Genomic DNA, 24,081 nt, shown 5'->3' on the forward strand with positions numbered 1-24,081 from the left:
AAATTTTTGATTTATTTTTGAAATCACTCACGGTATGAGCTGCATAAGAATGTTCTTAATTCCGAAGACTAGTTGGAAGCAGCCCATTACTTAAATGTTCCCTGATGGTACAGGATGCATCCTGCCAACCTATCCATTATTTAAGTCAATATTTACCATAAATCTCTTTTCTCCAATATTTAATACAGCGCTATTTCGTTAGTTATCCGATTGACGCTCGAATCTCCAGCATTCTTCTGCAGCACCACACTTCAAAATCTTCTGTTATCTTCTTGCCTGTACTTTTCATCGTTCACGGTTCACGTCCATGTAAGGCTGCATACCTTAAAAACAGCTTCAGAAAAGACTTTATAACACTTAAATTTTTATTCTATATTAACATGTTTATCTTTTTAAGGACAGTTTATCTTCGTATTACCAATCTAAATTTCATATACTCTTTACTTCTGGCACCGTCAGCTATTTGCAGCACAAATATCAAAATCCTTTTTACTTTTAGTGTCCCAGTTTATAATCTAAATTCGCAGCATTGACTGTGTTTGCTATTTCAGACAGAGCTACAATATCATCGAGAAACTCTGACGCTTTTATTTTCCTCTCTGGATATTTTAATTCTCTTCACAAATATCTTTTTGGTTTCCTTTCCTTCTTGCTCTGTTTAAATATTTAACAATATCGAGGCTAGGCTATAATCTTGTCTCACTTCCTTCTCAAAAGCTGTTCCGCTCTCAGTCCTTCGAATCTTACAACTTTCGAGTTGTATATAACACTGCGTGGCCAGTATTTTATCGTTGACAACATCAAGAATCCACTTAAAAGATGTTCACAGAAGGCATTACTATAAGTTTCTTTAATTTGGGATTTGCTGAATTCTGGTAACCAGCGTGACAGAGAGTAAAAATAAAGAGAACCAAGCATCAAACCTGAGTTGTTACAGTGCTTTACAGTGTCTTAGAATACCTTCTGTAACATGGCACTCTCGGAGGTGGTATGCTCTTGCCCTCCACCAAATTATGAAGCGAGGCTCACAGCCAGTTATGAGAGAAACTTGCAGTTAAATTTGGTGACTAAACCACAGCACAACTTTTTTAGTTACGCAGAGCACAGCTTGAAGTAGCAATTGCATAAGGTGCTAGAAAAATTCGTCGCCTTGAAGGGAATCGAGTTTAAAACATTTGCTTTTGGATTCTGACGTTAAAATAGAAGACAGTGACCCAGAATTCTTCGACAATTTTTATGGTGGCTAAATAATTCCTCGGAAAAAACCGCGCTGGTCCCTTTCCGCCCTCTCCTGCCTTCAAACATTTAATAACATCGACGAGATGTTAAACACTGCCCTTCGACTAATTCATCTTCAGAAAGAACCCATGACTTACCAGTGATTATGACCATAACACTATTCCTTTTAACAAAGCAAGTGTAAAATACGAGTGAAGATGAAAATAGATAACTACTTAGGTGATCTAGGAATTGTCTCATAATAATCACAGTAATTTAATGTTCAGTTACTGAGACGACGTAATTCGGCATTTATTTACTCGCAGCACAAAAAGCACTCGACGCGTTTAACCAGCATCTGTTTGGCTTTTATACACTATTAACGCAATTTTAGCGTTTTAAAAAAACAGATAATTTTCACTAATTATTCGCACAAAATGGACATTCATCGAGCTCTCCAGCGGACGCTTCTCGGTTATCTCTTTCTGCGTCGTTATGCATTTAAATTTTACCTCGTGCTGCAATTCGATTACCGTCGTTTATCCTAACTAGTCATAGAATAATTATTTCACCACAATGTACGAAATATTTTCACACGCAGTACAATAAAAATCGTCTACACTCCGAATAACATTTTCTTTTACACGTTTGTTTGACATAGAAATGTAGAAATTAAAACAGCGTGAACTAAGTTGTGTACTTTCGGTCTGCTTATGACTGAGAATTTGTATCGCTCATTCTCCACAGCTATATTTTCTCTTGTTCTGATATTATCATGATATACTACTGCGTATATTCTTCTGCAAGCAAGTAGTGCTGTAGCGACAAGTCAACACTATACAAAAGTTTTCCATTTTTTCACAAAAGAAAGCCTTTCGGGCCGGCCGTTGTGGCCTAGCGGTTCTACGCGCTACAGTCGGGAACCGCGCTGCTGCTACGGTCGCAGGTTCGAATCCTCCCTCGGGCATGGATGTTTGTGATGTCCTTCGATTAGTTACGTTTAAGTAGTTCTAAGTCTAGGGGACTGATGACCTCCGATGCTAAGTCCCATAGTGCTCAGAGCCATTTGAACCATTTTTGAAAGCCTTTCGGTGATCAGAGATCTAGTTCAAGTAACACATTAAGGTCGATCTAAAGAATATTGGATAAGATATTTTAATTTCTTTTTTTACCTATTAGACGTTATAATCATATTTTACCAAATTCTGTAATAGGCTCTACAAAACATTGTTTATTAAATTAATGCGAGAGAAATCGCTCATCCTGCACTCACATTCTTGGCTTAACTTAACACGTACATTGCGAAACATATTTGACGGGTGCCCTATTAAGGAATAAACTTTAAAAATGCTTAAGGAGAGTAAAGAAAACGGCGCCCATGGGTAACTTATCGCGGTCGTGTAATTCACGCGATCCAGAGTGTTGTGCTTAGTTGTTGCGCTTCTTAATTTCCCTGACCCTTTGAGAAACATCCGCACTACATTTTGTTCCATATAGGGTACCTCTTTCGGAATATACAGACTTCAAGAAGAATATAATAATTCCAATCCCAAAGAAAGCAGGTGTTGACAGATGTGAAAATTACCGAACAATCAGTTTAATAAGCCACAGCTGCAAAATACTAACACGAATTCTTTACAGACGAATGGAAAAACTAGTAGAAGCTGACCTCGGGGAAGATCAGTTTGGATTCCGTAGAAATACTGGAATACGTGAGGCAATACTAACCTTACGACTTATCTTAGAAGAAACATTAAGGAAAGGCTAACCTACGTTCCTAGCACTTGTAGACTTAGAGAAAGCTTTTGACAATGTTGACTGGAATACTCTCTTTCAAATTCTAAAGGTGGCAGGGGTAAAATACAGGGAGCGAAAGGCTATTTACAATTTGTACAGAAACCAGATGGCAGTTATAAGAGTCGAGGGACATGAAAGGGAAGCAGTGGTTGGGAAGGGAGTGAGACAGGGTTGTAGCCTCTCCCCGATGTTATTCAATCTGTATATTGAGCAAGCAGTAAAGGAAACAAAAGAAAAATACGGTGTAGGTATTAAAATCCATGGAGAAGAAATAAAAACCTTGAGGTTTGCCGATGACATTGTAATTCTGTCAGAGACAGCAAAGGACCTGGAAGAGCAGTTGAACGGAATGGACAGTGTCTTGAAAGGAGGATATAAGTTGAACATCAACAAAAGCAAAACGAGGATAATGGAATGTAGTCGAATTAAGTCGGGTGATGCTGAGGGAATTAGATTAGGAAATGAGACACTTAAAGTAGTAAAGGAGTTCTGCTATTTGGGGAGCAAAATAACTGATGATGGTCGAAGTAGAGAGGATATAAAATGTAGACTGGCAATGGCAAGGAAAGCGTTTCTGAAGAAGAGAAATTTGTTAACATCGAGTATAGATTTAAGTGTCAGGAAGTCATTTCTGAAAGTATTTGTATGGAGTGTAGCCATGTATGGAAGTGAAACATGGACGGTAAATAGTTTGGACAAGAAGAGAATAGAAGCTTTCGAAATGTGGTGCTACAGAAGAATGCTGAAGATTAGATGGGTAGATCACATAACTAATGAGGAAGTATTGAATAGGATTGGGGAGAAGAGAAGTTTGTGGCACAACTTGACCAGAAGAAGGGATCGGTTGGTAGGACATGTTCTGAGGTATCAAGGGATCACCAATATAATATTGGAGGGCAGCGTGGAGGGTAAAAATCGTAGGGGGAGACCAAGAGATGAATACACTAAGCAGATTCAGAAGGATGTAGGTTGCAGTAGGTACTGGGAGATGAAGAAGCTTGCACAGGATAGAGTAGCATGGAGAGCTGCATCAAACCAGTCTCAGGACTGAAGACCACAACAACAACATATACCACATTGACGTCGGGTCATCAAGTCTGCGGCTTATTGAAGGAAACATATCCGCATTCTACCGAAGGGATTTAAGGAAATATCATGACAACTGCGACAGTACCGTCGGTCGAGTACTTCAAGTCAGCTCAGCAATAATGTGAGGGCCAGACCGCTAACGACAAAATTTCAGAGTTTGACCAATGTTTATTGCTGAGTGTTATGTTACAAGGAACCCCTGGTCTCGCGGTTGTTATGATTATCAAAGTTGCTGAAATTGCACGTTGGTTTCCTGGGATTCGTTGCTGTATAAAACAGGCCAGGATGCATTATCGAATATTTCCACATGCAGTGAAACTGGCGCACTTCGAAAGGCGTCACAGAAGTTATATACGAAGACACAGAAAGTTAACGTTTCTAGAGTGATGCCACTAAAATTTACAGTCGTTTTGTCTTTGTGACGCCGTTATGCTTCGACATCCCTCTGTTAGTACCGTCCGACTGCCTCCTGGTTGTTGCTTTTCGAAAGACAATCAATTTATCTTTTTTCGCTGGAAGCCACAACAAACACTTGAATGAATGATTTGTTGACAACAGAGTGAGAGACAGTTTGAAGGGAGCTGTTGTGTAGAGTTACACGTAGAGTGGATTATACTTTCAGAAATAATTGTATCACCCTTTCATTTATGTGTACTAGAAAATTATTAAAATACAAGTGAGATTAGTATAGAAGGTGAAGTAATGAATTAAAATTTGTGCCAAGGCCAGGACTTAAAATCGGATCTCCTGCTTACTAGGCAGATCAATAGACACCTACGCCTGAGGTATTTCCCCATCATATACAAAGCTAAGGTGCTATTCCATTATCGGAGAACGTCGGCAATACTGACGATAGAAGAAGGAGAAAATGGGCTGAAGCAAGACGTGAACTGAAGTCTTTGTTACGGAGGGAATTTCACTATGGTAGTCTGTGCAGGGGTCCTAGTTTCAATGCACCGGTGGTATAGTTGTTAGTACATCTGCTTACGGAAAATTAAGGAAAGGAAAGTAAGTATGACATGGCGGTTCCAGTATAGCCGGCAGCCGGCCGGAGTGGCCGTGCGGTTCTAGGCGCTACAGTCTGGAACCGAGCGACCGCTACGGTCGCAGGTTCGAATCCTGCCTCGAGCATGGATGTGTGTGATGTTCTTAGGTTAGTTAGGTTTAATTAGTTCTAAGTTCTAGGCGACTGATGACCTCAGAAGTTAAGTCGCATAGTGCTCAGAGCCATTTGAACCATTTTTTATAGTCGGCATGGTAGCTCAGCATATTCGGTCAGGGGGTTAGCTGCCATCTGTAATAAAAAAATAAAAAAATAAATAAAAATAAAAACCTGAGTGAACGGATCAACGATGAACCTCAACAGCTGTCATGGAAGGTCCGCCCCGGACAAATGCAACGAACAATAATGAACAAAATGTGATCAACAAAAACAGAAAAGAAAAGTACCGGTCTGGACCCAAGTTTTAGTTCATCACTTCAGCTTCTATCTTTATTGAATATATAGTTGACACTCATATGTCTCCAAGAAAATGTAATACCATCAGAATAAATGAGATAATTTGTCCGAATTTGATAAATATGTACTTTATTATTACTATTCACAAACAATATGTCATAATTTGAGGATTTCATATAGTGTAATAACATCGCAGCAATCATGAGAATAATAAATTAATAGAGCGTACGCCAACACAAGCATGATAATCCGTCTCTACATTTCACTAATAGCTTACACTTACGAGTTTGTTATTTCTCTTGTGAGCACACAACATCAACTCTATGCGCTGAATGTATACTAGCTTGATGCAGTCTAATCCATGGAAATTACTTCTTTCTTTGTAAATTACTTTGTAGATAAACAGGTATAATTGACTGATTTATGACGGAAGACAATTAGTAGCTTACCAGCTGAGACAGTTCATTACCAGAGTGGAGAAAATTAAAGATCTGCTGTATATTTGATGAGAATTGTTACTTATTTTTATTTTATTTATTTAGCATGATGTGATTAGGGTCATCAAACCCTCTCTTACATCAGACCAGGGTTTCACACATACAGTACCTTCTTTACACCATAATTACCTAATGAATAAAAATTTTAATATGACAAATAATATTACAATCATTTTAGTGTCTATGGAGACAATGTGAGCAAATAATGCTGACTGTGAACCAATAAAGATAATACTGGCAGCATTTCTATTACTGCTGCTGGTACCACTAATAATGATACTAATAGTGGCAGATATAAAAAAAATGTGTAGGGGTACAACGTAGATGTTTTCTGGTATACCGAGTTCAGGGAAAAGGAAATTTAAGGAGATTGCACCAGCTAGGAATACTGGGAAATGGGCATATCAAGTTGGAAAGAAGGATGTACAGGGGTACAGGGACAATGGTAGTCATTATTTTTGCTTCAGTAGATACGTCATTAACTGTCTTCAGAAGCTGGAGATGTTATTCAGTTCTGTACTGTAACAAAGGAGGTTGTTCCACAGTCGGGTTGCTGCCACTGAGAAGGACTTCGAGAAAGTGGCTGAACGATCGAGTGGGGCAGAATGTCCTATGGGAACGGGTGTTTCTGCCATGTTGATCAGACAAGAGCGTTAACGTCGATGAGAGAGATGAGGAAAAGTGCACACTGATAAGGAAGTAGAGAAGACAGAGTATCTGAAAATCTGTAAGCTTGCCTGCATGCAGCCAGGATATGATGGTGAAATATGATCACAGAGTCAAACATCACAGACATAACTAACACAGGCATTAATTAACAGTTTTTCTCTTTTTCCTTTGAATACAGAGTTTGGTCATTACGCACAATCTAGTTGTAAATTCTCTTATTGGTCTGTAAATCGGAACCACAGGAGATCATTCTGCAGTCTAGAGATACAATAATTTCTGTTTTGCGTAAGCTCCTGATTTTGATTCGTTAAAGTGACCTGCCTGGATAGCCGCTTCCGGCATTTGGGAGGGCAAGCCTGCCCTGGATAGAATCCGCCCCGCGAATTAACGACGAGGGATCGTGAGCCGGTCAGCTTGGATTTGGTTTTTAGACGGTTTTCCACATCCAACGAGGTGAATACCGGACTGCTACCCACGTCCTGCCTCAGATGCACAGTACGCAAACATTAAAAAAAAATTCTCTCACTTGAACACGACATATAGGCCTACGCTAGACGCAGACAGATGGGGTACACACATTCCGTCCCACGGGGAGTGGTGGCGTCAGGAAAGGCATTGGGCTAGCTAATTTCATTAACATTTTCAAAACCCACCGACGCTGTAGAGAAATAGGAAAAGGCGAAGCCTACCATCAGCTCCTACCAACCAAAACCGGGGCTCATTTGGCCACGGTGTTCCACTCTTCTAGGGTCCAACCGACATGATCACGAGCCCAGGACAGGCGATGTCGTGCTGTGCTCGCGTCGGTCGTCTGCTACCATAGCCCATTAACGCCATATTTCGCCGCACTGCCCTAACGGATACGTTCGTAGTACGACTCACATTGATTTCTGCGCTTATCTCACACAATGTTGTTTGTCTGTTAGCACTGACTACTCCACGCAGACGCCACTGTTCTCGATCGTAAAGTGAAGGCCGTGGGCCACTGCGTTGTCTGTGGTGAGAGGTAATGCCTGAAATCTGGCACTTTCGGCACGCTCTTGACACTGTGGATCTCGGAGAACTGAATTCCCTAACGATTTCCGAAATAAAATGTCCCATGCGTCTAGCTCCAACTACCATCCGCGTTCAAAGTCTGTTAATTCCCGTCATGCGGCCACAATCACGTCGGAAACCTTTTCACATAAATCATCTGAGTACAAATGACAGGTCCGCCAATGCACTGCCCTTTATACCTTGTGTACGCGATACTACTGCCATGTGTATATATGCATATCGCTATCCTATGACTTTTGACACCTCACTGTATTTTCATTAACTTACATACCTTAAAATTTGCTACACGATGATGGTTGTTTGGTATCCACATGTTATTTTTCCTCATCATGTGCTTTTCGACCCATTATTTGCGTTTACTACTCATCTTGTTAAGTCCTTTGAGATTTAGTACCATTGTGTTCATTCAGGCAATCACTTCACCTAGCGGGGCTTTGAATATTTTTTAGTTTCTCGGAAAGAAACACTTTATAAATCACAGACAGTAGTACACATCGTGACTATAATAAAAAAAAAAAAAAGGTTCGTCGCTTTCTATAAAGCCTACTGAACTGAGACGCTACCCTGTTCACATACCAACATTAATTTAAGCGTCATAGGATCCAGTTTCAGAACCATGTGCTTCAGTGGGAACGCTATCAGTCTAAAAGCAGCAGAGAAGATTCCTACTATAAAGGGTGAAATTATCATGTTGTAGGCGTTCAGTGTTGATGAGCAATAACGTGATTCTAACCCGAATAAACTTACCTACCACCCACCAGCAGCCGATCAATCCTTCTGACCACATGAGACGAGGGAATCCAACCTTCAACTTGCTACAGGCTCCCGTGTATTCTTTGCTTTAGCTTAAAATCCTATTGCACGACATACGATTGAGTGGGCGATCTTCTAGATATCTTCCGCGTAAAGTGCCAAATACGGGCACATTTGTCTAAGACTCGTGTGTATATTGACTTGATCATGTGCCATTTGCAGCTCTCAACTGCGTGTGGTCAATTGTCGTTTCATTCGGTTGGCGCAGAACATGGGCTGAAGACAATAGCGAAAGAAGGAGAAACTATAAACATTTACAAGCGCAGACTATTTTAGCGACGTACAATTTAAAAAGCTACCGGCCTTAAGAGATCATATTCCAATAAACGTATTCCCACCGACGTAGAAATCATTAGAGATAAGACAATAGCTCAGTGAAACTAAGAGGAACATGGCAGTCGCTTCCAGAGATTTGGAGAAGGGGCAGAAAATTAAGGTCGTGCATGCCAGTCGGAGATTTGGACCCTGTTTCTCTCGTATACAAGTGAAGTCTATTAAGCACTGGTAACCCACGAAAGGTGGTAGGGCGCGCAGTCAAAGAGTACAGAATGAACCATCGGATATATAATGGAGACGCGGAAGCTCTAAAGCGATGTAAGAGAAGCCATATTCTAAATGATTTCACCCTCTATCCGTTTCAATGGTCACATCAGGATCATAATAATAATAGTAATAATAATAATCTTCAAGAGGAAAAATTATATAAATTGCTATATATGTGTAATAAAATAGTGAAGGATACAAAAATTCATTCATATAGGACTAATTATCAGTAATAATCCTCACAACGCAGTCCATTAGAGTCGCAAAAGTTGTTATAGGTCTATTTCTGGGCAAAGCGGTTTGCAATGAATGAGAATGCATATTCATTGTAAGAGCCCGCGCCGTGTGGAACGACCCCCTCTACATTATACTTCGTGCGCGATGATGTGGAGTTTGAGGTCTGCAGTCGGTTTGATCGCCAAGACCACGTGATGTGACGTCATCCAGTGCGACCAGTGGGTGCAGAGTTGGGCAGCCTACAGAGCATGGTCGCCCGCAGAGTCAGTCGGCTGCGGGCCTCCGATCCGTTAAGGCCACGCCGCTCTTGCATCACCCAATAGAGAGTCAATTACAGCTGTGCTCGACTGTCGTTATTGCACACCGCGAGCTACAGCAGACGATCGAGTGATAGAGTTTTTCTCCTGTTTCGGTATGTAGCAACAATTTACTTCCACTTCCAAAATATAATCACGAGTAGTGGCACTGTCCGAGCTGTGATGTGATAGGCTTTCGCTAATGTAGAAATGACTGGTGGAAAACATGTAGACTGATTCGAATTAATGAGAATCTTATTGAGTTCGAAGATGTTAAAACTACATCTGTATTAATTCACGCAGGACTTCCGATTTCAATACTTCCTCGGCGCATCTTTTGACTCTCGGAGTTTAGTTTTACACTGCCATTTGCTGACGAGCTGCGCATGGAGATACAGCGCTTCTATGTGGTCAGTTTAAGAGATTGGCCTATGGCTTTTCTATTTTCTGTTTAAATAAAATAAAACTTGTCCTCATCCAGAAGGCTGATCTGAACACGACGATGTTGTACGAAGCATGTACCACCCGAGGTAGTATGTTCGTGTCATCTTCCTCTCTTTGAACCGACTTAATCAGTCAGTAATGGGTGCACTGGGAACAAATGCGCATTGTCACATATAAAAATCACTTTGAAAGGTGAAGGAAGCGACAAGTTACAAACAAGACATCGACCGAAGGAGGATAGAACTTCGAGCCTTTGGGCTATTAGTTTGACACTTTTATACTTAGACACCGAGCCCCAAACCAACGTTTTAAAAGGTCAGTAATTTTTAATCCGTTACTGCACATGTTTTCCTCTACTGGATTTTACAGCATTCTGTTAAAATTATTCGATCATTTTTGCCTTGTTAGATTTACGGTGAGTGTGTGAGTTTACCTCTGGAGGTATCCTAATCAGACACTGTTAATTAAATTTCCATTTTCTTGTAATTATCTCTGTATATTGATAGCTGTTGAGCGCAGTATTTCGTATTTCAGCCTTTTCATATTCATCCAGTTGTGAGCTCGTCCCTTCATCCGTTGCAGCCTGTAAAGCCAGTAACCCTCCAATCAGACAGAAAACTATTTCTTCAATCCAATAACACAATTTGGTATCCTATCTTAGATGTAATTAGCCCGTATATCATGTTCAAGCTTCGACATCTGCTTATAACGAACCCGAATGAGATGTATGAGGATCCACTTTGTTCTCTCGGGAAAGAGTAAGGAAGATATAGCATACAGCCTACACCATGCTTTCAACATGGCGCTTGTTCGACAGCTTCAATGTCAATGTCGCTTCTTGGTCATTCAGACAATTTCTCATGCAGATACATGAGTGAACGGCGTTCCGGTCTTTTCCATCCCAGAATAAATCCGAGATGTTTATCGAAAATCAAATCCAGGACCGCTTAGACAGCAAAACGTCTGTCCTGTGTCATGCCGAAGAGGACACTCCAAAATTATGGATTGATTATAATAATCTGTACTGTAAGAGCAAATGTTCACGGATAGGAGCTCAGTCAGTACTTTTGTCATTAAAAGCATAAAATTCAGGATCGTTTTCGGGTCTCTCTGGACTCTGCTGCAATTAGTGAAACTTTCCTCAGACCAAATCACTTTTGTTTTTCTTCATTTACTCGAAGTTGGTGCTGATGTTGGCTGCTGTTTGGTATCGCCAAACGGCGCAGCGAAGCGCTCTCACCGATGGCTTCAGACGGACAACATTGACTCGGCTACGTGTATTAATCTAGGCTGACTAAGTTGCATTTTATAAACAGAATGGCTTTCGATATTATGGATGTTATGAAAATCTGTCACCTTGTTATAAATATTATAAAAAAATCGGAATGCGATGAACAGCAAATTGTGTTTCTTCATTCACATGAAGTCTTTCTTCGCCGACTATGAACATATTTCTACTAATGGGAGAAAGATCTGTACACTTCAGTGCGTTAGGACTTTCTTGAACGGCGAAAATTAATCACACTTTTTAGAAGTGTTCCACATTTCAAAGAGAGTGGTTGGGATGTTCTGTTCCGCAGTATACACAAAATATTTAGAATAAAATATCTACTTTACTCTAAAATAGTTCGCAACGATACCGCTCTAGAAAAGTTTAGTCCCTCACTTCATAAGCATCTTATGTCATCTTTCGAGAGAGGCTCGGAAATATGACTGACAATACTTGTGTTTTTATTTGCAAATCATTAATTTATCTTACAAACATGTTGTGGTGTCTCGTGCTGTTCATGTGGCAAAATGAGGGAAAACCGACAAACCTACAAAAACTATGGAAGTAATTGAGTTTCCAAACCCAGAGAAGCCATGTAACCTATACTGATGGGGCCAATTTGGACAAAAGCGAATGTACTGCATGGGGTATTTACTTTATTTTTCCTCCACAAACTTTTCATTCTGAACGCGACCTACGCTCGAAGCTTACCATAGCCTCAGTTGGAAAATAATCTTCCAACTCTTAAACATGACTCAGAAGAAACGGAAAATGCGTCTGTAGCAGCACCATACTTTCATCTGACATAACATGCACGTATAAATGCACTTATTGAAGAAAACAGACTGACTTTTGTTTGACCATCACAGCCAAAGAAGAGGGGAAACAGATGTCCCGACCGGGTGATAATGCATGAATTCAGCTCCACGCTGTTCTACGGCACTAGAAAGAGGACAGAACGTTCAAGTCCTGTCGGGCAGGAAAGAGTTAACCTAATACCATCGGTGGACAATCACCGATAGAACAGAGCTGGGAGGGGAAATCGGCCTATCCTCCTCAAAGGAACGATCTTCGCACTCGACTTCATCTCTGGAATCCACAGTAAACCTATACCAGGATAACTGAACGGATATTTCAACTTTTCTCCTCCCGAATGCGTTTCTGATGTGATAACCACGGCACCAACTCGCTCGGTCGATGTCATTAGCTACTAAACACTGACTCAATCGTAATCGTGCAAATACAGCGAAAGAAATCGACGATAGTGGTTTATAAGAGTTTGTGACACTTGCACGGAGTGGCACTTGTACGGAGAGGGAATGTGTTGTCATTTGCAAGGAGGCCAGGACACTGTAGGCAGTGGACAGGGTGCTCCGGAAATATGATTCACCAGCCTGCACGCCGCTACCTGCGACGTATTCTGGAGAAGGCAAAATCCCGTTTCCTACATAATGTTCCCTCTCCGCACAGCAGTTCGTAGTGTGCATGGCTTTCTCCCAGAGTTCAGTACTGCAGCTGACCTCTGACTGGCAAAGTAGTGCTCCGTGTCTTAGTGCTGAGATAACTGAATTCACCGACACCATCAAACGGAAGACTTTACTGATTTACAACGGTCATCAGTATATAGTGGACTATAGAAACAGACAGGAAGTGACTTAATGGCGTTGTGTAAACTTTAAAAAGAATAAATGCGAAGGGAGGCTATCCACAAAAAATAACAATTTTAGGGGAAGGTAGCCACGTTTGTGTTCCAGATGAAGCAGCAAATGAAGTGCGAAAACATTTTGTAAGTGCAAAGAAGCTGGCAAAAGAAATACGCTACAATTTCATCACTTTACGTTGAAGAAGCAAAGCAGCTCTTCAATGGAGGCTACGACTTAGTAACATCGTTACCACCACACATCGTTACACTGCATTAGGCGAAAATATATGGGAACTAGAAAAGATGCCATCGATTCTGGAGGAATATTCTTCCAATAAAATAATTTACTGGTGAATGATGGTGCCAATGTTTTACTTGCAGATGATAACAGGGTACCGAATGACAGAATACTCGTGTTTGTAGCGATAAGGGAGAAGTGTGTCTATCAAACTGCATTTCAATTTTTGTGGATGGAACGTCCAAGAGTTCGACGAAGCAGTTTGGACAGTTGTTTACACTTCACGCCGACCTTAATGGGTCTTGGGATGAAACTGCCATTATTCCAGTTGTTTACGCTTTGCTGCCAATTAAAAGCGAGAAATATATGAGTATTTTTGACAGCTAACGTGCCGGGATGGAACCCTGCATATCTGATGATGGACTTCGAAGTTACCATCGTCCAAGCAGTTAACAGTTTATTTCTTGAAACACAGATTATTTGTTGCAATTATCATTTTAATCAATGTTTGTAGAAACAAGTTCAGTGTTGCGGCCTCGATCCACCCTGTAAGGAAAACGAGGAAATATGCTGCCACATAAGAATATGATCTGGTGTAGCTCATCTTCCCTGGAAATGTTGGACGATGGTTGTCTGTGTATTTAGGAGAGCCCGCCTGAACTTTTATGGCTGTTTTTTGGACCAGTGACTCGATATCGAACATATGCCAAGAGAGACGTGAAATTGTAGTGGAAGGCGCCTGAAGGATGGAACCGAAGAATAAATACATTAATATTAAAAGTTCAGCCAAATGTTTACTCATTAGTGAAAAATCTTCGAGAAGATGCACAATACCATGGCCACAAGTTTGACCGGCTAATTTTAAACTTTGATGTGGAAAGAGAAAGAGGCGGCGATGAAGACTGACGAAACGGTTTCAAAGGCTTTATAGAGACTCCAAACTGATGGAAACTTAAAGTTATTTCTGAATTTGGTGGCCTAAGCACAGAAGTTACAATGACGAAGAAAATGTCAGATCCATTGAAAAAGTTGTCAATTTTGAAAAGTAGTTTAATGTAATCGTAGGCAATCTTGTAAATATTGTAAATATGTGTTGTTCCCTGGAAACGACACAAAGTCGGCCAAATGACTCTTGAAATTTGCAAAAGATTCCCTAATGAAGACTGGCAAGGCTATCTCAAAGGTCAAGCCTTTTCTAAAGAATAGTCGCAGCTTTGACCCTGAGAGGTTCTTAGAATCAAAATCTGTATGGGCTCACACAGGGTACAAAATCTTAGCAGCGAAAACACAGGCAACTGGCATGCAGTTTCATCCATACTTTTTTCCCCTCCGCTAGAAGACGAGCAATCCAGCATGAAACTGGTAAACACAAAATAAATAATTATCATAAAAAAGTGACTGGTCGCAGTTTTGCAACCTTTCAGGATATGTTAAGACCTGTTTGTACTAACACTTGTCGTAGACTACAGAAGGCCTGTTGCGGATGCGACTAAGCGAGAAGAGCGCTCGCCGCCTGGGTTGTGAGCGCTCGGTTCGAAATGTGACGGCCAGACGTCGTTACATGGCGCATCACGGCCGACTGGTAAGGCAGGGGGAGTGCAGACAATGTGATGCATTCAGAGGAATGACCGTCATTAGGTTGGTGCTTAAGGGCATCTTTCGGTGTGCCATAGCCCCTTACGCAATCCGTATTTCGAACATTTCTTAGACGTACTTGTAATTCGTATACAGCCAAATCGTTTAGGGATCTAAGAGCATACTCTCTAAAGGCCTGAACTAGCTACTAATTTTTTTAATTAAAGTTTTAGGGTGGAGAGTAGCTCTTTTTAAAGGCATGAAAAGTAGCATGATGGCCGGATTAGGAATTTCTAAGTGGTCAGACACATCAACGACAATGTATCCATGCAGAATATCTAGTCTATATGTTTACTGTATGTGATATCTTGATACGCTTAGTGTTCTATTAACGTGCTTCAAAAATTTAAATACAACGAAAAAATTCAGTTTACATCAGCATCACAATAGATTCCACCCAAAAGATTACGGTCACTTGCAAGATGAACAACGAGAAGCGATATGACTGAAGAAAGTATTCATCCCAAGGGAGAACAGAGCTGAACTTCTCAATGACTTTCACAACATTTTCATTAAAATACATTTTTTGTTTTCAGGAAGAGCATTCAACGAATGAATCTGCAGTTAACTCAAACTACCGCACTATTTTTCAGCTTGCAAAGGGTTGTGCAGTTTCACTTATTTCCAGATTATGTCTGCAGTGTGAAAACTCAGCTACAGCTAGAACTTATACACCCACTGTGTGACGTTTGTGTGATTAGTTTCACAGCAAAAATAGTCTCGTAGACTTCTGTTTCCTTAATGGAAATTTACAGGTCTGCAGATACTACTATGTTGATGTTTATACTTACATGTGCATGCTGCTTTTTCCGCAATGAAGAGAACCAAGTCAACCTACAGAAATTCATTGGCAGACTTCAACTTAAGAACTTGTCTTCGAATTACATTAATCGAAAAGTGGTACTAAACATTGATCCTTTAGTGAAAATTTTTAAATTTGCAATTTAAATTTCGTTCTAAAATTGTAGTCCCCATAAAGCTGCAACAGTCGTAAGAAGTGCAGTGTTCCTTACTTACATGTCCGCAGCTCGTGGTCTCGCGGTAGCGTTCTCGCTTCACGATCACGGGGTCCCGGGTTCGATTCCCGGCAGGGCCGGGGATTTTCACCGGCCCCGAGATGACTGGGCGTTGTTGTGCCGTCTTCTTCATCATCATTATTCATCCACATTACGGCCGGAGGAAGGGAACGGCAAACCACCTCCATTAGAACCTTGCCTGGTACGGTGGTGCGGGTCTCCCGCATAATTCCCCTACGCTCTGTCAAGAAGCATGGGACTTCAATTCTATTCCATTACATAGCTGTCCTCCTTTCCTTCGAACACCAAAATTTTAAGAGATATTGAATTTCACTATCAGTTCTCGTTATGTTGAATTTCATTGTCACCTCTCATTAATACAACAGGTTCAAAAATAAACTCGCCACGAAACGCGTTAATGACCCACCCTGAAGCGATAAGTGGTTGCTCACTGCTGTGATGTGAGCGCGAGCCCGCTTGCTGTGCTGAACTACTAGACTTCTTAGTGTGCCTGTACCTGCGAAAAGTCAGTTAGCCCGGCAAGAACCCCTGCTCCGTGCAAATGTCACTCCACGCAAGTGGTCCAACTCCGTTTATACAGGACGTAAAATAAAATTTAGGATTCCCGAATAGCAATGTGATTTACGCTCCTCCCGAATGCGAATAGTTGCTTTACCACCTCGCACGGCGAAACATTTCATGTTCACTTACAAAAGTACACACTTTGTACTAAAAGATGGAAAACGTAGATCATGATTTGTCGGGTAAGACAACATTGCTGTCGTAGTGATGATGACTTAAGTGTTACACATTTGCTATTGTACATAAGAGTCACAGTTGTTGCTCTTATAGAAATGACGATTGAAAGTAGCAGTTAGACGATTACTTAGTTCACGGAACTTGTCGCAGAATGCACCTCAGTATACAAACGCAGTTTTCGAATTTATAAATGAAATACCATGAGATCCCATTCATCTTGAACATGAAAATAAACTTTAATACTAGCGAAGGAAATGCTATCGACATAGACCTGCACGCTGAATTGTAGAGTTTTAATCTAAAAAGAATAATATAGCGTTTTACTGACAGAGTCCTATAAAATCCCAATAATTTTACGTACTCACGTCGTTCTGTGTTCATACTAATGCAATATCAACACATTACTCTCTCGTAATATTCCTCTTACATTGCCACTATTAACGTATGGCACTCTGTATTGGTGAAATGTGGATGTGCTGCCTCTCGCAGTAGAAACAAAATTTGCTGTTTGTCATTCGTTCGAGTTTATCGTCCTGCGCATGTCACTCATCCAAAGTGCACGCCGAATCGCTCAGTCAGGTGACAGCAATACTTGTTCAGGTCTACTGTCAACTTCTCCTCAACATTTTCCAGTATTTAGATACTAGCTCAACATCAGATATTAATGCGTATATTCACAGTGTTTGCTTTCTACGTAATTTATGTTTCTGAAGCGTTTGTTGACGATTTCTACGTGTCTGTGCTTATTGAACCGTTTGGAAATTGTAGAAAACATTAAATGTAGTAAGTTTTTAGTTAATCTGTATTTTGTTGATTGGGGGAAAAAATGTAAAATTCTACGAGAACGGAAAAGAAAAATTCCAAAAATTGAATACAGATAGACGAATTTACTTGTACTGTATTAGCTATCCAGAAATATTTTAGTTAATACTACAGCTTTATGTACAGGGTTATTACAAATGATTGAAGCGATTTCACAGCTCTACAATAACTTTATTATTTGAGATATTTTCACAATGCTTTGCACACACATACAAAAACTCAAAAAGTTTTTTTAGGCATTCACAAATGTTCGATATGTGCCCCTTTAGTGATTCGGCAGACATCAAGCCGATAATCAAGTTCCTCTCACACTCGGCGCAGCATGTCCCCATCAGTGAGTTCGAAAGCATCGTTGATGCGAGTTCGCAGTTCTGGCACGTTCTTGGTAGAGGAGGTTTAAACACTGAATCTTTCACATAACCCCACAGAAAGAAATCGCATGGGGTTAAGTCGGGAGAGCGTGGAGGCCATGTAAAGCCCTACACCCCACTGTGCTATTCCTGCTTTGACTCCTGACAGGTAGACCTTGTATTCTCCCACTTCCTGGCCTGGCGGCAGAAACCTGAAGTGCGGCTTCAGCCGAACAAATCTTTATGAGTTTTTCTGCGTATCTGTAGTGTGTCGTGACCATATGTCAATGAATGGAGCTACAGTGAATTTATGAAATCGCTTCAATCATTTGTAATAGCCCTGTAGATTATAATAGTGATAAGCACTTTATAATCTGGACGATAAACCTTTAAAATAAAGGAAAAAAGCAAACACCTGAGTTTTAAGGCATTAGGAAACCAACGCAGTCTAGAATTTCACTCTGCTTACATCCAGGCAAGGCAATAAACAGTTAAAAATGTTCAAACGTGTGTGAATTTCTAAGGGACCGAACTGCTTAGGTCATCGGTCCCTAGACTTACGCACTACTTAAACTAACTTATGCTAAGAGCAACACACACACCCATGCCCGAGGGAGGACTCGAACCTCCGTCGGAATAAACAGTTAAACAACAGCAAAATGTTAAAAGAAGATCGCTAATAAAGACGATACACGGTTTGTGTCTGACGTGGGGCTGGATTTAATGTACTGAACTTCTTAACGAGAAACTTTCATCTGAAGGAAGATCAAAGTTTAACATCCCGTAGACGACAAGGTCATTATAGATGGGCTTTCACCTGGGTCTCGCCTAATAAAGCATTATATATCTTATAGTACCGTACTGAAGTGTTTATGAAACAGTACAAAAAATGAGCGAATATTTTTCATTTTGCATTTTGATCCTTGAGTCATAACAGATTTGCGTGAGGCTATTCCAGTGTGTCCAGTCACGATATTTTGTTGGCTTTGTTCGGGGAGAGAAAGCGGGTACCGCAATTGACACGGACGTGCTGGCAACCACACCCACTGGCTTTGTGCATTAGCCTTGACATCGATCTGTTTCGTTCGGATTAAAAGCGTTATGTTGCTGTTCGGGCACAGCCCCTAAGCTAAGTATCAAAATAAGAAACTGTTTTCTATTACTAAAGGGTACTGAGTGATCGACGAGCCCTTGATTACGATCATGGGGCTTACGTCACACCGCCCGTTTTTGCAATGCCAGGCAGTTCAACAAGCTCTAGTGCAGTTCTTTCTCAATACCTTGTTTCCAGAAGTAGGTAATTTTGTGCTCTCTTTTTCACTGTCTTTCTTCTTATGCTAAAGGTCGGTCACTGCCTTGCACATATTATGTCACGAACCTTACTTGTGGATACGCATCGACTGCGTAGCTGATGTGGAGTACGATAAACATTTTCTCTAAAAGAAGGAACAGCGCCTTTATATCGAGCATGGCGGACAGCAATCATAACTACAGGTGACTAATCAAGCATTCCTAAGGGCACCGAGTGAGCAGGCACGATGATTTAGGCACTGAATTCGCAATTGGGAGGAGCTCAAGTTAGGCGAATGCCGGTATGTTCCCTTTTAAATGTACAAAATCAGTTTCCTGCCTCATCTTTGTTCAGTCAGAGTGTTTTATCCAACAACCTCGTCGTATATCCGCCGTCAGATCCTAATTTTCCCTCTCCCTTCTAATGGACGACTACTATTGAATGATTATACTAAAGGAGACTAGCTGTATTATCATTGTGTTCACATGTACAGTTATATGAAATAAAAACTCATCTCAAGATTTTATTACAAAATAAATATTGTCCAATTATGGAAGAGGGCATTCTGTTAAACGAGAGTAGACAATTGGTACCGAAGATCATGTCAGACTGCACTTCTCCAAAGAAGTCCAACAATCAACACTCTCAATGCAGTCTGAAGTTTGGGTAGATTTGTAAGATATTTCTAGTAGTTAGGTGATATGAATGTGTTTGTAATTTGCGATAACAAAATATGCAACATTTAAGTATTTGGCTTGTCCTGCGGCTTGAAGGGCATATATATCTCAGCCCAATATACGCACAATTTGTCATATTCTCTCTCTCTATCGTCACGAGTTTTATTACCCTCAGTCAGAAAGTAGACATTGTCATTAATCCTTTTCCATGTTCTTGACTCGTGAATTTAGTGTGTAATCAAGACTGCCCTAATTCTGCTTTTATACGTAGTTGATTCCATGGGCAGTAACAAGTTTTTCAGAAATCCCTGTCAATTAATTTTTTAAATTACATGTCCTAATCTATGTCCATAATCTGCAATCAACCTGACTGTAAGTAGACCTGAGTGATTGGTACTTCGATGATTTCTCCGTCACCCTGACACTACACCTTCCTAATGATGATGCAAGAAGATAACTAATGCGGTAAGGGTATGTGTATCTGCTAATTTATCTAACTCTGCCGCGGCGATCCGTGGATGAATGATTTGTAGAAGGGCGTAGGCCTGGATGTCAGCATCCACGTGATGAGGAAATCTGTTCGTGTAGTCTGTCGCAGGAGTCTACGTAAGGACGTAACCAATAACCACCTCTGCCAGATGCCACAGCAGCTTCGTAGCATTTCACTTTAAGAGTACCGAGCTTGCAATGCCGGTTTCATATCCGTTTGTGAGGCTTAGTCGGAACAGCTATTCACCAATTCAGGGGAACGCCAGTCGATACGTTTTCTCTATAGTAAAAGAAAATGTACAGCTCCTGTTCTGGCTCAGGTGCAATGGAAGTGAACCTTCTGGTCTAATTCCTAGTGTTTACGTGAAACATGCATCCCGCAATCACAGAGTCGGTGCAATTTCTAAAGTGTGTAAAGTAATTAACAGATAGATACTCGTCTGCCAGCAGCATATTAGTTGAGATAAGTCTGGCTCTGTTGCAACCCGTAAGACATTTGCTACTGAATAAAGTTGGTGAATGGTAACGATATGGAACTTGTGCATAATTTTCTGAACATTGTATTATGTCTTTGAGAAATCTGTTTATTTCTATTCTAATGACAGATGATTTTTTCCAGGTTCATCATGACGCAATTGGTTCAAGATCTTGTCCACGGTTATAGGGATATTATGGACAACAGGAGTGGTAAGTGAACGTCATATTTAAGTAAAGTGCTAGAAAAAAATTGCTGTGGAAAAGTTTCGTTTGTTTGTGAGGTATCAAGGAAATTAACTGATCCACGGGTGCATCTCCGGACCAGTTACCTGTTCAATGAAACAAAAAGCGCGCAACTGAGTAGTAGCCTCTACTTTCCACAAACCGTACGTTACTACGTAATTCACCGGATGAACTAATACTTCAACAGCCCATTGCTCAGCTAATACTTCGTTCAACATCCATCTGCTCACAAGTGTGAAATACCGAACATTAGCAACGTATTCACGAAAACAGTATATATGCAGTGACCAGCAGCGATTGTAACATTCACTGACGGGTCGAAATAACCAAACAACCGTACGTAGGCAACGCCTTCTTTTATCCTGAACTCACAACAAAACCGTTATATTCTCTTCATCACCGCGCGACTGCTACGGACGCAGGTTCGAATCCTGCCTCGGGCATGGATGTGTGTGATGTAGTTAGGTTTAAGTAGTTCTAAGTTCTAGGGGACTGATGACCTCAGATGTTACGTCCCATAATGCTCAGAGCCATTTGAACCATTTCTCTTCATCGAAACACGTTAGGCAGAGACAGTAGTCATCATGCAAACTCTCAAGTTTCCTAGGTTGCTTCAACTGAACTAACGTCCTGATCAAATCTTACTCGTTAAGTTCACTGTCGGCTCTCAGTACTCTAGCAATATGGATGAACAAAAACATTCATCTTATGAACATAAGGTAGGAAGTGGTTGAGATGCAGTTGTATCTAACTACGGTAATCTGTCTCAGGGTATCAGCGCAACGAGGCGCTAAACAGAACGAGTATGTTGGTCACTGCTGGAAAGGAAGCTAAGCTCAACGGCGATTTCATTATCGTGACTTCCCCACGTCCACATACTTCCCGGAACTTAAATTAATGGCATATAACGTGTAGTAAGATGAGTCAAAGAAAATAAGACTACAAAGAAGCTGCCAGTACCATAATCTGCAACCTGCTTTTCCCACAATATCGTGCTTTACAGATTACACATTTGCCAGACTCACCAGCCGTTCTTCATGAAGAAACATTCCTATCGCCTAAACTTCACGTTATCTCGTCAGGCGTCAGACTCCCCAATTTATTCGTACAACTCAGCAGCAATATGTGATTTAAATGACTTAATATTTTGGTATACGCGGCATCATGTTCAGCAAGTCACTTTGTGGATGAGACCAAGCATGGTGAAACATCGATTTCCCATTGGTACTAACTCTATCCTCCAGACCAGTCATGATTTTTATAAGAGACTGTAACCTGCAAATATATTTAAGTATATTCCCACAGAGAATGTCTGCACCCGCCAGGGACTGACACGCGATAGTGTTGTATATCTGAGTAATGTTTAGTCTTCACCTAATGGGAACATTTGTATGACCAGAAGACTGTGTTGCAGTACCACTTCAGAACAAACTACTGTATCTTTGTCGCTCTTTAACTTTTCCCCTCACTAATCTAAATGAACTTTATTTATCGCCAGTTACCAATCTGTTGTGGAGTGGTATGTGTTCTCTATGTCCTTACACATCCTTTGTTGTTAGGTATGTCACTTACGTAAAACGTTGTTTGATGCACGATGTAGACGCCAAACACTCACTTTAAAAATGTGAAACAATTGTTGATAGCAAAATGTACAGAATACTTGGCTTCCGTTGTTCCACAAGATAAACAAGCATATAAAACAACAAAATTTCACTAAAATTAACGCCATTTAGTACCTTTTCACTTTGCCCTCGTATGCAGGCAAACATAGTGCTCTGCGAAATTAGATAGGGCGATCGTAATCGCCTTAAATGTCTACTACATTATAAAGCAGCGTTTCACGCCTAGTAGGTCAGTGACACAGAACTTTTTGCGTTCTCTTATGGTGTCTGTAAATCAGATCAAGCGAGAAGAAAGATTGGTTCAAATGGTTCAAATGGCTCTGAGCACTATGGGACTCAACTGCTGAGGTCATTAGTCCCCTAGAACTTAGAACTAGTTAAACCTAACTAACCTAAGGACATCACAAACATCCATGCCCGAGGCAGGATTCGAACCTGCGACCGTAGCGGTCTTGCGGTTCCAGACTGCAGCGCCTTTAACCGCACGGCCACTTCGGCCGGCCCGAAGAAAGATTGATCCTTCAGTGAAAGATAGGAAAATTCCTTAGAATATGGCCCTGGCAGACACCTGGTATCAGCAGTGGAGCACTGTGACAGGAACGTCAGCTACAGAAATACGCACGTGTGTTGTCCTTAAAAACGCTGGGCCGCGGATTGACTGTGTCAACCGCTTCGATCAACAGCTTGCGTCAAACGCCGGCCTTGATTCCGCTTCTCCATACCAGCAAGCGGACGAGTCAGACCAGGATTCCCAGGAGACTAGTTCCTCCTGTTTGTGAGCGCAGCATAAACACTGCCATGGAAGGGTAGATGGAAGATTCAAGTTTAGCATCCCTCCGGCGGCGAGCTCATTAGAAACGGAGCGTAAGCACAGATTGCGGAAGGATGGTGAAGAAAATCGGGCTTGGCGTTTTCCTTAAGCGATCTGAGGAAACTGGGGAAAACCTAAACTGGGTGGCCTGAAAGGGATTCGAACTGCCGTCCTTCCGAATGCGGATATCCGAGTCTAGTATTTCGCCACCTCGCTCGATTGTTGCTTGATGCGATGCGAAGACGTTGCACTGAGAGCTCTCATTCGTCTGCACAGGGATAATCAGCTTGAGAGAAATAGGCAAGATATAAACACACGGGCACCAAGGAATATCGGTGTGATTTCTCAGGCTTTTTCGGCGTGATAAAGGTGTCCAGTTGGTTTCAAGTTCCAATTTACGCGCAGTATTTCGGCATCCTATCTTATCGACCTCACCAGGTGGTGTGTGTTGCTCAGATGTGCCTTCCAAATGGACTGTTTACAGTTTATGAGGTACTGTTGGTGTCACGCTGTTGGTTTTACTCCTGACGCTTGCAACACACTTCGCGTTTTTGTTTTTGGGAGCTTGAAGTGATGATGTCTCAACAACGATCTCGGACTCGGACGAGAATCCTAACTCGC

The 24,081-nt window shown here is 41.2% G+C and overlaps 1 protein-coding gene across 3 annotated transcripts in view; it reads left to right on the forward strand.

Annotated features, from left to right (window-relative positions):
- The window catches only part of LOC126184520 (elongation of very long chain fatty acids protein AAEL008004-like), a 647,799-nt gene that overhangs the window by 310,709 nt on the left and 313,009 nt on the right, over positions 1 to 24,081 (forward strand). For 2 of the 3 annotated variants that reach the window (XM_049926915.1, XM_049926917.1), the window contains exon 3: positions 20,927 to 20,994. In XM_049926915.1, the coding sequence (XP_049782872.1) occupies positions 20,934 to 20,994 (61 nt within the window). In that variant the 5' untranslated portion in view covers positions 20,927 to 20,933. Of the gene's footprint in view, positions 1 to 9,653; positions 9,791 to 20,926; positions 20,995 to 24,081 lie in introns of those variants that run through there. The other variant, XM_049926916.1, reaches the window with a different exon arrangement.

This window comes from Schistocerca cancellata, chromosome 4 (genome assembly GCF_023864275.1).
Source record: "Schistocerca cancellata isolate TAMUIC-IGC-003103 chromosome 4, iqSchCanc2.1, whole genome shotgun sequence".
Classification (NCBI taxonomy): Eukaryota; Metazoa; Arthropoda; class Insecta; order Orthoptera; family Acrididae; genus Schistocerca; species Schistocerca cancellata.